Genomic DNA, 19,314 nt, shown 5'->3' on the forward strand with positions numbered 1-19,314 from the left:
ACCTATTTCAATAAATTATGAGTTCGAGACTCGGCGCAAACAAATATCAGCTATAGGTACTTTACATCACGCAGGCTTACGTTTTTCTTTCATATGAAAGTCGAGAGCAGTTGTCGTTGTCAAAAGATAACACAAAAAAGGCGATGAACGAAAGGACACTTCGCCTGTTCTATTAAGATGTATGCAAAAAAAGCCAGATTAAGTACACACATACTGCGCCAGTCTTTGGTACTAATTGATTTACGGCGATTTCCAGTGGTATCTATAATTTCCCGTTCAAATGTACATTAAGCCAAATTGACTTACACACTGGAGATTACCATCAATATTGTACTTGGTGTATCATAAGTTATATTTACTTATTATTTATTGCATCGATGAAATTTGAAGATATAAAACATACATCTGTAAGAATGGCTATATGAAACTAAGCCCTGATGCATTGTTAGATACCGATAGTAGCCTTCTATATGCAGATTTTAGGTTAAGGAAACACACAGGGATGTTGTAACGAGTGTTCAGAAAGGGTAGGGAGTTTTTGTAAATTCAATTTAAAAAAGAAGTCGGAATCTTTGTATAAATAAAGCTTTGGAAAATTATGTGGCAGAGATTGTGTTTTCCAAATGATGACCTTCGTGCCTCTGGCACTCTTCTAATGGAAAACGGAAATTAGCCGTCTTCAAAAAACATGCCCACATAATAACTTTTGGACTATGTGGTGGTCGTTCATGTTTCTTTCTTGGATTTTCGTTAGCCCAGTAGTGGCAGTTCTGTTTTTTGACGCACTGAGACCATTACGGTAATAGGCGCGTATGCAAAAAGCACGATGATCTCTCGGGTACGCTTCCATTGGTACTAAATCTCCAAAGAGTACGCGTCCTTCCATAACAACGCTACAAATACCCCCCGCCCTTTCTGGACACCTTGCAGAATGCTCCGAAAAGTTTCATTCGATAGGCATCACCGTGGAGGTATCAGCCTTACCACAGACCATCAGCGTTACTGTGGTGATGGCGGCGGAGCAATAGAAGAATGGGTTGAAAAAAGCTCAAAAAATTATCACTTGGGAATGGGGTTCGTACTTTTAGGCATAACGAGAACAGGGATTTACAGTCAGAGATAGTACGAGTAAAAGGGGCCAAAATAAAATTAAAACTGATGTATGCTGCTGCGTTTACATTTATCACAGCATCTTCATACAACGTGTTACAATGCTGAAATCTAGATTGAATATCGAATTCATGAGTATTACGTTAGCATTGCAGGTAAAATTACTGCTGGTCAGACCAAGGGATATACTTTTTGCTCTAATCAATTAAAATTTATTGTTATTCCCATTACAAGCGTTTTCCAAATGATTGAACCGAGGCGACAACGTATGTGATGTCGGCGCGGTCCAGCCAACATATTCAAACACGTTCCATTGTTTTCAAATTTTAAATTACTTTATTGATTTTAGTTTCATCTCGTACAAAGTTTTGAGTATAGGTACACTTAGTTTTCTATTTGTGAGCTAAGTTGTTATAGTTTCCTTGTTCTTTTTTCTTCTCAATACTTTTACCTATACTTAATTGTTTCTATGCTACGTCAAAATATCTCAATAAATTTCGGCCGGAATTTTTTATCCCATTTTTCTCTTGGTTTGCGGTCGAAATTGTTCGTTTTAAGTTGCTTTATGGTAGACAACACATACAGCGCCGTGAACAGCTGTCAAAATTTTGAAAGGAGCTGAACATTTTCGTATGTATTACATATTCCCTGTTCCTAGTGGAACCTTCCATGTATATTTTAGTCTCTGCTCGTTATAGCAGGTCATTTTCTGTTTCTGTCGAGAGTATACGTAACGCGCATCTGAATCGCACGTTATAAACGTTTCGCTATTAACTAATCCGTTTAAATGAAATATTTTGTAGACTTTTTAAATTTAAAATAAGTTTGTGAGGGAAGTTGCTTTTTTTGGGACAATATGATACTTTATCGATACTGGTAAGTTCAACTACTGCTGTGATTTAATCTCAAAGTTATAGTTTACCGCCTATTAATTAAGAAATATCCTTTCGTCGGAAGCGATTTTATAAAGCAAGTAATAGATATTTTGTGGTGATTTATTTTTAGTAAAAGCTAGACAGTGTCAGCTCAATATAAGACGTAAAACGGATGTTTGGTTTAAGTTGTACGGCGACGAGCAGTTAGAATGGAAAATAAAATCTAATTCTGCAGTTCAGAACGACGACGACGTCCGAACCTACTTCTAACTGAAATCGGGCGAGGGCGCACTGAAATGAGCGCCGAGACGCTCGTTGTCGCACCGTCGAGTTTGTTAGCCGCCGAACTCGCAAAATATAATGCGGGGTGAGGCTTTAAAATATATTACGCTAAAGTAAAAATGTAAAAGTGATTTAGCGATCGCCTATATTTGTAACATTCTAATATTGTGTCTATTGTAATGTCAGTGATTCAGCTATGGAGATCGACTGTGCTTTAACTTCTCACAGAAATAACCAAAGAATTGTTTATTATGGATCAGTCTGTCGTATGCTCCGGTAAGAATTGTTTCCTTGCCCCTTTACATCGCCCACAAAATGTAATTGCAAAAATTTTAACAATCGTAAACTAACAATTGAAACTTCCCGAAGTTGTTTAAAAAAATTGTAGCTCGCGTGTTGTTCGCACACACCTACCTTGTTTTGAGTTGGCCAAGTTTGGATGCTGCGTCGAAGCAATTTTTAACACTGTTCTGCATGTTCATAGCGGACACTTTTACTGTTATGAAAATTATTTTTTCCGTTGAAGTCAATGGCCATCTTTCAAATTTGATTTGAATATATAGGGCAATCACACAGAACCATACCACGCCCTACTACGATCGATATAGGCAGCATGTAGGTTACTATATATCCTTTGAAGGTCCTGCCTAACTATTCAGCTGAATTTTATCTCATCTTCCTTTGATCACAAAGAAATCGCTAGTTTGTGTACAAAGGACTATAAATCCTTTATAGCGCGTTTTTAAATTTCTCTCCCCAAATTGTGTCCCTTCCGTAAACGAAGTGATCACCAACTTTTTGAAATCATTGCCGTTTTCTATTTTCTAACGAATAATTAAAATGTCCTTTATCCTCCTGTTATTTAAACTGATCAATATTTGGGCTAATATTCTTATATTCATTCATTTTTACAACTTATACCTATTTTAAAAGTTCACTGTTGATAGTTGTGAATATTTAAGTGCACTCGTTAATTAAATTAAGCATTTTACACTTGATTTAACTCTGAGGGCTGTTAATGTAACAACATTACACTTTATACCTATATTCCTATTTATTTACAGATGTGCCAAATCAATTAACGTTACTAAATGTATCTGTAACTTGCATTTAATAAAATATTAGAAGAGGGATAGTGACATACTGTTTAAAACGTGTAGGACGAACATCTTGTAATTTTTTAAAATCTAAACAATCTTTTGAGATAGGCGTGGCAGTTTGTTTTTTTCTATTTGTTGATTTACCTTTATGTGCCATCGTTTTTATGTTTATTTCTGAAAAACGATTAGGAATACTTGAATATACGTGGTCGTACTTTGTATGAAATCAGAAATAAGCTATTCTTATTTGCTTCACGCGCTTTAAAATAAATTCTGCGAAGTAGTTGCATTTGTGGTTGGATTACAAAATAGAAAGCACTGGTTTGAATTATACCAAAAATATACCTACAAGTACAACAGAATAATGTCAAGAATGGTACGTGTAAGCACCTGAACGTTTCTGTTTGTGCATTTTTGTTCTGTGTGTCGAACTTGATTTTGAAAACCAAAAAAAGACAAAAACACAAAATTTTTCTGTCTTTCCTCGCACGAGGAAGAAAGATATAAATATGTATCGACGTATATACAATATAACTAAAACACGAAAGACATTCGAGACAAAAGTGCAAGATTCCCAACAACTTCAAAAGTTACCCATAGTGAAAGTATGTTTTTACTAAAAACTCCCGAATAAAAATGATATACTCTATAATTCGAGGATGTTTTCACGATGTAAAGCTACAAACAATTTTAGTACGTATAACTTGTAATCCAACTCAACTATGGAATTACGCTAACTATGAGAAAATCATCCCCATCGGATGCAAGCTTTGTTACCAACCAAGATTTGTAGCAGAACTTTCTGCAACCTCCACAATATTCCAAATCTGTAGCCAAACTTGGCGATTTCAGATTTGTCACTAAAAGGAGCGAGTCATGTGCGTATAATAAAAAGTTCTGTCACGAATCATCTTATTTAATTTTAGCAAGTTATTTTGTTATGGTACCTACCCATCTTGATTTCCATACGGGAATCGAAACACAACTGGTACTGCCGACATTTTTATTCTGGAGTAATATTTTCAAAAACAAAAAACGAAAATGTACTTTAGAGAAAATCTTTACGTTCTTTTAGTTTTAACTTCTAGCCATTCGCCATAGCCGTCTTATCATCCGAAAAGTTAAAAAATGTAAAATAGAACTGAAACACGACAGCCATTTGAAACAAAACGTGGAAGATTTGTACCACCTTGAAGAGTTAATTGCTATTTAGTATCTATATAATTTATATTTTATTTTGTTATGGTATGCATCTTTCTCGAATGCATAGGCAAGTACATATTGTTATCTATATTTGCAATGTTCATTGATCTAATAATAATAATTTCACGCATATCTGGTTCAACTAATAAAATCGAAGAGGAATTTCTCACACATTTATTTCCACTTATAAACGTGTGCTTATTTTTAGAGCTCGCTTACGAAGATTTCATTGAAAAGCGTGTTAAGCACGTTTTCTTAGAAGGGAAAGTGATATTTTGTATTAGTAACACTAATTGAATCGTACGTCTAAAAATATATTCAATACGGCTGAACTATGATGCCTAGATTTTTATTTTTTACCTTTATATTGTTTTAGTAGCATTGGGAGTATTTGTAGCAAATGGAAAGATGCCAAAAAAAAACCATCACCGTCCAATAATATTAGCTGTGAAATTATACAATGGCAATTAATTAGTCACGATATTCCTTCGTCATCTTGTGATGATGGGGAATTGAAAAACTTAGCGAACCTACCATTTCCTTATTTTATTTGTTTTAAACAAACGTCAAATCACATACGAAATAAATTGGTTTACACAATGGTCTTCACTTTTGATCTCATATAAATCCATTTATGTCTCGGTGGGCAAGGCATGCAGAAATAATCTAAGCTTCTATTGTTCATTTTCATGCCGTTCCAGTGCTGGTCGCTTTTCATTTAATCTTCCCTCCCTAGCATGTGGAGCGAACACGAACATATCCTTTATATTAAGAATAATTGAAGTGCTTCTCCAAATTGAGGCTGTGCATTATACTTTCCATATGTACATACATAGAACGCCAACGTATTTAATTTTGAATGCACAAGAATACCTTCGTGGATGGCTGTTTGTAAAAGCTCACCTTTCATTGCATTAAATTTCAATAGTAAGGGAAGGGCAAAGGTTGTTTGCGCAATACACTGTAATTACCAATTAAAGAAGTTTCCTTACAACTTCTCAGCTTTATGTATTTACAGGATAATTATAAAATCAATACAAAAAGTTTGCAAGAGGAAAGCTTTAATATTTCCGATAAGCGTAAGATTTAAATTTAGATTCCCTACAATTTCTCTCCACGATGGATGTTTTTTGCTTATTTTGAATGGCGCATCCCCTTCATAATTGATAGGTATTTCCGAACGAAGTGTATGTCAACTACCTATTCTGTACGTTGCAGTAACATTGCGATCATTCAATTTTTGTCATTTTGATTTAGATCGACGTACAGCAAAATTCTGAAAGTAAATTGATGATTCTAGTTAAAATACTCCGTGAGGTGCTATCAAAACATGTCTTTAGTACCTACCAATAGTTGCCGTAGTCAGAACACTTGAACTTGTGAAAATCGTATGTATAGAAATTACATTGAAAATATGCAGGGGCGGACTGGCACGGAGGGGCGGGTGGCGATTGCCACCTAGCCTGTAGATCATAATGGCCCGTTGGAAATTTATAAGTATGTGCTGTATTTAGTTTCTTGCACTATTAATAAATTATTAACACGTTTCTCTAATTGGGGTTGATGTTAGGTTGTTAAAAAATTCTGTTTGAATTGAAGTGTTTTACAATGAAAAACACTTTTTCTTATTAATTTTGGAGCGTAGAATCCAAAACAATTCGTACTTTTTCGATCAGACTTCTCAATCAAAAGAAAATTCAAAGGGCTGTAACTTTTGAACTAGTAGCCCAATCTTGGAACTGTTTGAAATTATGGATTCTACAGGCCACATTCTATAAGAAATTTTTTTTTCAGGGGCGATCTGAGACAATTTTTTTCGGGGCTCAAAAAAAGGCAGTTATTACCTTCCTTTTTTACCAAAAATCAACTGCACAAAAATTTCTCGGAAAAACACTTTTTCTTATTAAGTTTGGTGCGTAGAATCCAAAACAATTCGTACTTTTTCGATTAGACTTCTGAATCAAAAGTTATAGACTAGAAACCAATTTCGAAAGAAAATTCAAAGGGCTGTAACTTTTGAAATAGTGGCCCAATCTTGGAACTGTTTGAAATTATGGATTCTACAGGCCACATTCTATAAGAAAATTGTTTTTTCCGGGTCGATCTGAGACAAAGTTTTTTTCGGGGCTCAAAAAAAGGCAGTGTATAAGAATATGTACTTCAAATGTAATTCGACTTCATGAAGTTGAAGTTCATATTTGGACTCATAAAAATACTGTTCACTGTGTTTAGGGGAGCCTGCCGGACATTTTCGCCTTTATTTCTAAAGCGTATTCTGAGACCTGACCTGAATAGGTACCTCGACTATAAAACACAAAATGCGTGGTTCAAATCTCATAACATCGTGTATCGGGAAGATCAACCCTCCCTATTTACCTGATTTTAGCGCTACCGCTTGTGCACTTCACTGCAACCTCCAACGCAACGCCGATGATGTAAATGGGGGGATGGGGGCAGTTCAATAGTTGTGGAAAAATTAGGCGGTAAAGAGTGGAAGGTTATCCGAGCTTTCGTAATAGATAATAATCATATTTATTCCAAAAAAAAAAAATTTTTAGAACCTCATGGCATAGATTCAGCAAAACGCTGCTCTTCCATCTCTTCCATAAATGAGATTCATGGACCTACGTCTCGTGTCTCCTTTGTTACCTCTAAACATCCTCCCTTGTCATCGCCGCTTTCTGCGACGACGGAAGACGAACGTCCCTCACTACCGGACCCACGACCTGGTCCGCTGTTTGCAATAGGATTTAGGACATGAGAGACTCTAAGCAATGAGAATATTTGGGGCCCCCCTTTTTCTAATTACATACTTCTTTATTTAATGGTTTAATTGACTAATAATAACTGATATAAATACTTACAATTATTAATTATCCATTTAAATTAAGAGAATGAATCTAACACTGCATTAAATACACACAGTCAAAAAGATTGATAAAGGTATACATGCATATTTGCCAAAGTATACTTTGCAACGACTTGTGTGGGGATGTCACACGTGTTCACACTCTTGCTCGATCCTATGTCCACAATAATTGCAGGAGCACCCCACGAAATAGCTGATAAGCGGAAGCAACTGGAATATAAATGGTTATTTATAAATTAAGTTGGTTAACTTAACTCAGATAACTACATCTTACGTCCACTTGCCTTCGAAACGTTAGGGTTCTGCAGTAAAGAGACAAATTCTTTTTTATTGCTTCTTGCTTCAAAGTTCATCAATGACCTTCTCTATAAATGCTTTTATACCAAACTAACGTGGTAATGCAGCCAGCATTAACATCGGTGTAACACAGATAAGATTTTGAAAATTTTAGATTTACTAAATAAGATATTGCACGTACACCTTCAAAGTGTGTACCTATGTAATGTATGTACAGTGATTATACAAGATGACGAATGGTAAACTTGATGAACTTTACAAACATCTACTTCTCAACGTTATTTGGAATAAATCATATTAGATATTCAGATATTCAGACGGAATCAATACCCGTAGGCGTTCCTGTAACTATCTACAAACTTTTGTAAAACAAATGAGTTTGCAGTTATGTACCTATATTTAGTCGGTGATATTCAAATAAAATTGGAATTATTTCCTTTTGCAATAAACGAAAGGAACATATTATGCTTGCCCAGTAGAAAATGCCGATTACAGAACATCTGATGCCGGTTTACAATCGTATGTTTTTTTCATATTAAACCATACGATTCTAGACCGGCATCAGGTGTTCTGTGATCGGCATCCTCTCCTGGAGAGCATAATAGGTACTACAGTTTTGTTATTTTTCTAAATGCTCTTGTAGGGAAGTAAGTAAGCTATATACCTACTATTATTGTAATTAAGATGAAATATAATCTGAAAGATGAGGTATGGTGAAGAACTTGTTTTCTCTTAGCAAAAAGATTAAGGTTGAATTATGTTACTGGATAAAGTTTTGTTCTATGATTATCCTGAATGATATATAATGCAATGCAAAACAGTATTTCTTCGTATAGTACTTACATATATTGGTTGTGGTTCGAGGTCCTTACTTCATAAAACTCTGCTTCGCTCCAAATATGAAGCACGCATTTGCGAGAATACCTTTTAGACATATAGTTTCCAGTTTCAGGAAATTTCTCCGATAGGTATCCTTGCACGATTAGACCTTTGGAGAAACGGTCGAAAAAAAATGCAATTTCAATTCGTTTCCGTTGTAGGCTTAATTTTGGCGGAGGAAATTAAATCTGTTTTGATCATCATTTAAACATTAAAATTACCGATGAATTACGCTACTTTCCCCGCTACAGCTCCAAAAATTGTAGCATGCTACAGCTAAATATTATTACTTTTTTAGGTAGCGCGCTACACGTCTCGCTGCACGAAAAAAGTCGTATGCTACGTCATGTAGCTCGCTACACCCCAAAACTGACACAATTATGTATATATAAATATAATTACACATACAAAACTACTTAAAATTTATCTTCATGGACCATACCTACCTACCTAACGTGAAGTACCTAGGTAATACATATTACAGCATCTTAGAATATATTAATATTATTCTCACTTTTTATGTTTCTCACGTATATACCGAAAATTCAGTGGTATTCTATGAAATTTCGTTATATAACTTTTCATTTTACAAGATTGATTTTAAAATTTCATAAATTCGCAAACCTTTGCTTAAAAGCTTTGGTTATTCAATTATGTTACTTACTGTGAACATGTTTGCATGGTTTGAGGTACTTTGACGATGAAGCTCAGCTAAAGCACTATTGGATCTGGATATGCATTAAGGATATCTAATTAGATTTTAATTACGATTGGTGGTAATTACGTGCATAGTCACTTAAATACATCCTTTTAATAACACCTAAGGCAGGGCGGATAGACATTTCTTACAATCTTGTAATGTTTAAACAGTGTAAAAAATTGTAATGTTCGAGGAATTTAGCTCCGAATTGGGAGGATATATTATATATATGCAGTTTCAATATTGTTAGTCGCCTCTTCATTATTGTAAATCATCTACCTAGAAAATTGCCAATTATTTTTCCATTTGGAAAGTAAATCTATAGAAAACCTAACAAGATTAATCCTACATTTAGAGTTGTGGAAATGTGCACTGCAAATTAATGGAGATCAATTTTCTTCCTTCCTTTGTGAAGTCGCGTCGGTAGGTACATGAAATGCGTTTTTATTATGTATGTGTTTAATCGGTTGATTGAGGTGAAATGACAACCAAATGATGTCCATGAGATTAATATGATACGAAAGGGTCATTTACACCGAAAATGACTTAATTAACAAACTTAGACCAGTAATTGATTTGCCACCACGCTCCACGAATGCGCTTTGGAATGAACTAATACACGCATTTTGGTGCGACAAGAGGGAAAATAACTAGTGACATGCTTTATCCTGTAGCACTCAAGTTTGAGTAGGTACCCGAAATTCATGGTTGGATTAGGACTAATCAATAATATAAATTAGTTAAATCCTTATTAGGATATTCAACCTTCACATACCTTCCGTCCCTATAATACAATTTAAACGGTCGCAATTTCCCTACGCCATTCAGTAAGTATCAGTATTCGTAATGCTTTTGCGTTCCAAGTAGAATTGAGCATTTCGGTTCAATTCAATCCAACCAGTAACCCCAATCCTAACGCTCATTCTATTTGCGTCATTCGGAAATGACGCAACGAATTGGCGAACAGAGGTCAAGTGTGAAAAGGCTTGAAAAACGTCTTAATAAATAGCAATCGAGAGTTGTAGGTATCGGTATCGATGTAATGGAATCACGACATAATTTTTTCATCATTTAAATTCCCGATGGATGAACACAACTTACACGGGATGAATCGTGCTTCCCAAGCGATTATATCCTGTCTCTTTGTTTTTTAACGCTTAAAAGAGAGAAGCGCCCAAGATTTAATTTTAGGAAAACTGATAACCTATTTTTAAATTTAAATGCATATGGAATTCTATGCCAATAGAAAAACGAAAAGCCAAGCAATCGATTTAGTAAAATCTGTATGGCACAGAATAAACTAAATCTTGCTAAAAGCGAACTACAGTGTGGAAATGAAAAGCGTCTTACGTACCTACCAATCGCATTTTGTCGTCATGCTCCTTTGTATAAGATTGTATTCAAACATATGACAGAAATATTTTTCTCCAACCGCCAGAAAACTGCTTCCGAAATCCAACGTAAAATTAATAGGACACCAAGATAATTTCTATAGGAAGTCTAGATATATTTAACCTTGGCCTGGACTAGAAAAATCTACTTATAAAAGCAGTCGAATCAAAAGTGGTTACAACATTTTGGAACTACTAATTAAAATTTTTCCACGAACAGGGCACCCTGACGGTCCATTAAATCATTGAATAATAGTGTTTTTATTCAATGATTAAATGTAAAGAAACGTGTAAACTGTAAAGCATGTTCCTTTACATTACATTGCAAAGTAAAAGTAGCGTAAATGTTATCAAGAACTTTCTGTATTCTGGTTTAGTCACGGTAAAGAAACGAAGTTCCTTTTTTCTGTATTCTTCCCGAGTGTAACCAAAAAAGGACTACTTACTATGAGATTTGTTTGCGTTTTTTTTAATTTTCGGAGATGGTTTGAATAGGTGGTTACTGGTTCTGTCTTGAATTTTGTTTGAGCGTACTCCTTCGTTTTGTAAACTTTGTAGACAGCAATAATTTATCACTTCAAATGTGTGACGTACTGATGTAGGTACCTATACACTACGTTTGCTCGCCGTTCTTCCAAGGAATATTATATTGTTCGTCCGGAAATATGGCGACCAGAGCTTTTTTTTACTAATTGGTAAATCAGGAGCTTTTTTCCACATTTTCTCTTAGGAGAGTGCTGCCTCTTCTCAAGCAGAGTAAGAATCAGATACAACATTCAGGAATTACGTCTAATATTGTCATTGCATTTGTTTCACTTGCCTCTTCGTAGCCCTTGTATATGTTTATAGTGCATAACTAAAGTTAATCCAGAATGCATAAACCAAAGCATATATAATATACAGGGTATTTCTAGTCAAAGTGGAAAACGCAATAGGGGTTGTAAAACTCGTCAAAACTACTTTTTTAAAGTAATTTTTTTTCATTTTTGATTAGCACAATTCAATTTCAATTTCCAAAATTTAAAATGACCGCCATTTTGTAAAGGTGCATAATTCGGAAACAAAAGCCAAAATGAAAAAAAAAATTACTCTAAAAAAGTGTTAGTTATGACGAGTTTTATAACCCCTATTGCGTTGTCCACTTGGAGTAGAAACACTGTAGGTATATCTAGTCCTCGCTTTATAGTATGCGCTCTAGTTCGCAATGGTGATTTATTATCCATCACCCTCTCAAATGGAACACGCCGAACAGTGGATATAGTAGGGCGTCTATGTTGTATAGGCAATACGTACATCGTAAAATAGGTGATTATGAAAATAAACGTAATTTACCTAATGTATTACACATATTGGCATATTACTGCGACTGACGCGTTTATTGTTTAACAATTAATCCGGTTCATTACAACTAAGCAATTTAATTATCGGGATAATTGAAAATCGAAAGGGTTTCGCGTAAATGAAACATATCAAGCAGCAACCACGAAGCAAATTATTGCATTTCATATGTTTGGATGGTGGATGGTATTTAATAACCGCTATATAGGTAGATGTTCAGCGTTATATTATGTCGAAAAAGAGTAAGGTCAAAATCATCAATAAATATATCTATATTATCTTCAGTTAATTATGAGGGTGAAATTTTAAATGGACTTTACTTCGATTGTATTTTTTTTTTATCGTATTGTATTGTATTTATTTAGCATAATATGTGGTTATAGATATAATGAAAAAATTGGCAACAATCACATAAGCCAAGGCTCGTGCGTGATGGGTCATCGAGTATGTACACTAATACAAAAAAAAGAACAAAACAAAATATAGAACCACATAAGGGCTAGAAAGAGATTCACGTTAGCTTGGAGTAAAAATGCAATTCTACTCCTAATAGCCAATCCTTAAAGCATGTAGGGTCTCGCAATTTTTTAAATAGATAGGCATTTTGTTATAAAGCTTAACACCCAAGTATAATGCATGATGATGGGCATGAGAAGTACTCGTTTTAGGAATTATTAACGTCTTTTGGTTGCTTCTAGTATAATGTTCATGGGCAAGCACTTTATATGTATCTTTGCGCTCAAAAGTAAAAGTAGCAATCTTTTGCAGATACAATTGTCGAATCATTCATAATCCCGATTCAGCGAACAGAAGATTGGTAGGGTAGCGATAGTCCTTTACCCATAAGTATTTTAATAATCCGTTTCTGTAAAATTTCTAATTGATGCAAATAACATTCTGCTACTGCACCCCATCCTAAAATGCCATACATAATAACCGACTGTACTGTAGCGTAATATACCATATTTAATAAATTGTCAGGTAATATTGGTTTAAGTAATTTAATTTTGTACGTTAACAATCTTATTCGTTTAGTTACATTGTCCACATGGGCTTTCCATCGTAAGTTACAGTCAATTAGGATACCTAAGTACTTAACCTCAGAAGCTGCCATTATGTTGTGATCACATACACAATTTAAGTAGTTTTGATTTAAACAACTAAATGAATGGATCAAAACGTTATTGAAAGGAACTTGGCGATTTATTAATGAAAAATACACAAAATGAGTTTTCTTTAAATTAAGGGACAACAAATCAGTGTTTAGTTGGTGCTTGACATGGGCCATGCCATATTCCATTTTTATGCGTAATGTCTCATCGTTTACCGCATCAAAGACCAAAACTGTATCGTCAGCAAAGGATACAATTCTAGCCCCAATATTTAATTTAACCAGGTCGTTGATATATATCAAAAAGAGAATTGGGCCTAAAACCGTTCCCTGAGGAATTCCCATTTTAACATGTACCTCGTCACTAATAACCTTATTTACCATGACTGTTTGTTTTCTACCTAACAAATATGATTCGATTAACTCATTGGCAACACCTCTAATTCCTATGTTACATAGCTTCTGACACAAAATGGGATGGGAAACAGTATCGAAGGCTTTCGCCAAATCTAGAAAAACAGCTACAGTTTTTTTATTTTGGTCTAAATTACGATACAGAGTTGATGTCAATTCATAAATTGCATCGCTGGTACTTACATTTTTCCTAAAACCAAATTGGAATTCCGATAGAATATTATGCTTATTAATGAAGTCTATTAACCTAGTTTTAAGACACTTTTCAATAATTTTACTGATGCTACTTGTCAATGCGATAGGACGGTAGTTGCTCACGTTACTCAGTTCACCATTTTTAAAAATCGGGATAATTAAAGAGTTCTTAAAAACTCCAGGAAATTTGCCTGTTTTAAAACACAAATTGATAATATGAACAATAGGTTTGCTTATTATAGGACCAACTTTTTTAATAATAGAGTTTGATAATCCATCAATTCCCGGGGAGTAAGAGTTGTGTAATGTACGGATATGATTTTCTATCTCCACTTCAGTAACTGGTGATAAATAAATTGTGTTGGGGTTTATATTGGCAGAATTTAGCATCACTCTCTCAGCCGGGTAACGATCAATGTTTTCTGCCACAGTAACCGCTACATCTCTATAGTAAGTATTAAAAAAAGTTTGCTTTACACGCATCATCAGTAATTAACTCCCCAAATATGCCCTTAATGTTCCCCAAAGGCCCTCTAGATTTGAAACCGTTAGTCATCTCATTAATGACATCCCACGTCTTTTTTAAGTTACCATTGCCTTGGTGAAGTCTGTTTTTGTAATAATTTTGTTTTGTAAGCCTAAAATTCACTAAGTAAACTTCGGTACGAATTAGTAATGTTATTGTTAATATCCATCAAATTAATATTCGTGTCTCCAACTAATATCTTAATATCATTATTGAATTTAGGTAAAATACCATTGTATTGGCGCCTATAATGGATGGAACGAATGTTTTCGATTTTTTTGGTTAATTCAAAATATCTACGTTAAAGTATTAAACATTTTATTTTTTCTGTGTGCTTGCACAAGTATATTACCTACACAACAATGTGCATGTACGGTCACTGAGAAACGTAATGATAGGTAAACTCTGCAGCATAAGCAACCAACATACCTTAAGATACCTTAATTTTTGTGTTTGCATTTTCAAGTTAAACAATATATTCAAATTTTTGTTGTCAATGATTGTACCTGCGCTAAAATTATTATCATAATTCGTATACAACACTTAAAAGTCTGAATTTATTAATGTAATTTTTCAATTTCTTAAATATAGTATCTCTTTAACATTACAGCATAGCCCTTAGTGATTCTAGCTTTCATTGTGCTTGGATCGCACATATTTCGGTTTTAAAGATAGGTCTAGCCGTATATGGACACGATTTATGCGTTGGTATGTAAATTCCCGTTACGTTCCTAACTCTTAAACTGGGAATCGGATCAATTTGTGACTATTATTATTAATATTATTGCAAATAAGGGTTAGCGTAAGCATTGAAGAGTATATTGCAACCCTAAGCCATTTTAAAAAATGGCAAATTATACATTTAAAATTTTACAAAGAAGAAAGGTCAAGTTTTTGAAGAAATGATACAAGAATCATCATCAAACTATACTAATTAATTTAAAACCTTTATTTCTTTATCAATTATCTTTTTTTATCGTTCGTTTTTGTAGTTTTGTGTCTCATTTCCACTGAGATCTATACCGGGTTGGAGGAATAGATCTATATAATTATACAAATACCGCAAATACTGTCCGCAATCTCCATAAGTACGTCGGAGTAATATCAATTTTTTCTCACTTTACAGAATCTTTTTTACGAAATCATACAGCCGTGTATTGAGGTCGTGTATAAAATTTTGCCTGCTTTGCGGTTTTAATTATTTCGCCCGTTTTTCATAATATATAGGTATGAATATTTAATAAAAGATAAATCGGTTAATTGGTATATCCTTACAATCATTTCTCGTTATTTATTAGAAAAGTTTGTTTGTGGTGCCCGTTTATGAACGTAAAAGCCGATTTGAACTATGCAAAAAGTTTAATTAAAAGCTGGCATAACCCCACTATTTACGTATATACTCACTTATACAAAATTTCAATAAATTACGAATCTGTAAACGTGCGTGTTTAGACAGGTCCGTGTAATAAAGTAAAGCAATACATTTAGGGTGGATGTGTTGCCCAAACGGATTCATTATAACTGCATTCAATTATCGGTGAAAGGCGAAAGGTTATATTTTTACCTAATAGAACTAATAAATAAGAGTTTGCAAACTCCGCTAACTAGACATGGCAAGAAAGCTTTTATATAAAATTGTATTCGGAAGTGTAATTAATCACGTACTATTGTACTGTTTTTATAACAAAAAGAGTATCTCCTTTTGGATATTGTTTTATTGACAAATGTATCAACAACAATTTCCTAAATTAAATATATATGTATAACGAAGTCGAGCTTTTACATTGTTACACTTTATATATGTAGGTATATATGCAGATTTGTTTGTAGTGGGTGAAACGGTGGTTTATCACGAAAAAAAGTCGATTATACTTGACCGTAATTAACTTAGAATGCAGGTACTCGTGGTGGATTTTCGGGCAGCAACCATTATTCGGTATGCGTGATTATAACTAACCATTTAATGAATAAAGAATTAATATTCTCGACCTCATGCCATTCCATTTTCTTGCTTTATTCATCGAGACCGTTTTACTTTTAGTTGACAGAAAAAGGATTCTTTTCTAAACGTCTGTAACACTCGTAGTAAATTTAATTGTTGTCCGTCAAAGTAATGCGTTTGCGTGTTTGTACTGTAGGTAAATAAATTGTGGATCAACGCGACGGACAGACATTTTAATATGACAATAAATGGCGTTTAGATAGTCACAAACAAGCACAAAAATTTAAGCACCTGTATCCGGTATACGAAATAAAAAACTACCTAAGGCCGAAAGAAAAACCTTTTAATCAATTAAAAAACTAGCTACCTATATGATCAAATCCAATGGAATTGGGTTTTTAAATGCCGTTTCTGGAAAATAGATTACATACGTACATACACTATCGTACTCAATAAGTATGAAATGTCGGTGAGAAATTTCGTGAACAGTTCCCTATTAGTTTGCACTTTCTCATCTGCGTTATTCAAACAACTTTAAATTTGATGATATCGAGATGAGGCTCTTGTGGCCACTTTGTCCGTCCATCTGCCCGTCCTTACAACTGTGTCACTATCAGATCTTAAGCCGTAATGACCTACTTTTTTGATATTTGGTTCGTTATGATGTGAAGGCTTGCACCAAGCAAGTAATTTTTTCTACATCACGTACAAGAAAGAACATCCATTTTGTTCACTTCCCATATTTTAAAACTGTTGCCGTTTATTTGGACTAAAGAGGCCCAAAATCTTGATCTAAACCCCAATTTGATTGAAGAAACAATAAATCCCATGATAGAGGAGAAGACATTTTAACTGAAGGTAAAAACGAACTGAAACCACGTCAAAAATAGATGATAGAATTTTTTTATTTATAGACGTATTTTTACGAAGAGAAAGTGGTTCCTAATGCATTTGCAAACCAAAAGATGCATGAAAATTATTGCCCATGCACAAATTTACTTTTCTTACTGAAATTTTAGCGGAAGCTGCTTCCTATAGGTAACATCAATCAACCATGAGTCAAAAAATTGATTGTGCACGCGCATAGCCAACTTTCTTTGGTACAAGCTTAACAGAAGGTGCTTTTCAAATAAGACTTTGCCATTCTTTTCGTTAAATTTGGTTTTTTGGAAAAAAAACAAGCTTTTTGTAAATGTTTACCATTACTTTTGTTAGTATGTGTTGATGTGTTGATGGCGATTATACTATACATGACAACGAGGAGTACTTTTATTTTTAGAGGAATAAGGCTATGTGCTACCGGTCATTTGAGCTCACTACTTCAGGTACTATTTTAATTGGGGCGATTTTGTATGGTCACTGCACGTTTACTTGAACGATGATGAAGAAATTACTCGTAGTATCGGTAATTGGAAACGTACATAACTGGTGCTCAATTTGGAAATGTTCCATATTAATAGTAATGGTATTTCAACAGGTACATGAAATGAGAATTGTATACAAGACCAACCGCCTAAATTGATACTTTTGCATGTAATCATACTATCATAGGGACGAAGGGTGCAATAATGTAATCTCGATTCTTACACAGTAGACTAGTTTTCAGTCAAAATTCGATGCTTAGAAAGCGAAATAGGCCATTGCGATGTTTATGAGCTCTCAGAGTCTTTGATCAACGTTCAACTTGATACCTCGTTAAATTTTAATTGCAAAGCATCATTAGTTTGGAGTTGAAAATAATTGTGCAATAATGAACAAATAACTCGCAATTTAAGTACAATAGGAATACAGTAATTAGAAAACAAGGCTCGTATAGTCAAAATAATTAACATTCATTTTAATCAGGCTCGAGTGCGATGAGGATTCACACCAAGCTAGGAAAACCCGTTTTTCCTCAAGTTAATACACAATTAAAGTGCTGGCGCTTGGCGATGTTCACAACCTTGTTGAGATACTACAAGGTGCGAAATTTCTGATTGTTAAATTTCATGCCAAACAATAGTCAGTTATCTTATCGATAAAAAGATGTCAAATTTATTCGAGCTTTCTACTACGTTCCTTTGACGAATTCATAATCGCTAAACTGTTGGATCTTCTAAGTTTCTTTGTTTAGGTGATGGTTAACTGATGTAATAACTTAATTACCTTTTAATAAATATAACTTGTAGTTGCACAGCTCAGAGTAAAACATGACATGTTGGGTGGTTGGACCATATAATTACCTCAGCGCATGTAAACGGTGACCAGATGCAAACAAAATAAGATTAAGGGAGAACCAAAACGTTCTTAATTTTAAACTTTCTGTATGTCCGTTTGTATGCATAATAACTCGCGAACGGTTTCGAATTTTCCAATTCTGTTTTCAGTAATAAGTAGACAATACAATGGTCAAGGGACTAACTAAATTTTAGTCATTTGGACTTTCGGTTCGCCCGTCAGTGTTTGCCGCTCGTTGTTGGGGTTTGCGAAAAGTCCCGGGACGGTGAAGTTTTAGCGAATAAAAAATTGTGAAAATTTCGAAATCAATAAAGGGTCATAAGAACTAAATTTGTATGGTTTAAAACTTTTATACACTGCGGAGGTTTTTTAGGGGGTGATAACCCCAAAATTTTTAAATTGCAACCCTTGTTGAGTTTTAAAGGTAATTAAAAAGAAACTCATCCCCATAAGTCTCTCTTAATTACCCTGCAAAATAAGGTCAAACTCGACAGGGGTTGCAATTTAAAAATGTTGTGGTTACCACCCCCTAAAAAACTCCCCAGCGCATGAAAATTTTAAACCATCTAAAATGTAATTTTTATGACGATTGACAGTTGTTTGAAACTTATCTGTCCCTGGACTTTTGGGAAACCCTGTGTAGTTTACTTACTAAGGTTCCCATATAACCCAGATGCAATAATAATAAGGCCAACAGAAACATATATATTGTCTACTTATCAGAAAAAGGAGAAAATGGAAAGGTGAAAGCAAAACAATACGTAAGATAATTTGACCGAAAGCTGATAAAAGTAAATTATCTGCTCGTAGAATACACGAGCGATCAATACCTGAAGTGCGAACTTTGACTTATTCGAAGCACTTA

General features: G+C 34.3%; 1 protein-coding gene across 1 annotated transcript in view; it reads left to right on the forward strand.

The window, feature by feature from the left end:
- Positions 1-2,274: 2,274 nt before the first annotated feature.
- LOC116166136 (voltage-dependent calcium channel type D subunit alpha-1) overlaps positions 2,275-19,314 on the forward strand; it is a 37,056-nt gene continuing 20,016 nt past the window's right edge. The window contains 1 exon segment of the mRNA XM_031480976.1: positions 2,275-2,543. Coding sequence (XP_031336836.1) covers positions 2,519-2,543 — 25 coding nt within the window. The 5' untranslated portion in view covers positions 2,275-2,518.

Source organism: Photinus pyralis, unplaced genomic scaffold (genome assembly GCF_008802855.1).
Source record: "Photinus pyralis isolate 1611_PpyrPB1 unplaced genomic scaffold, Ppyr1.3 Ppyr1.4_LG3a, whole genome shotgun sequence".
Classification (NCBI taxonomy): domain Eukaryota; kingdom Metazoa; phylum Arthropoda; class Insecta; order Coleoptera; family Lampyridae; genus Photinus; species Photinus pyralis.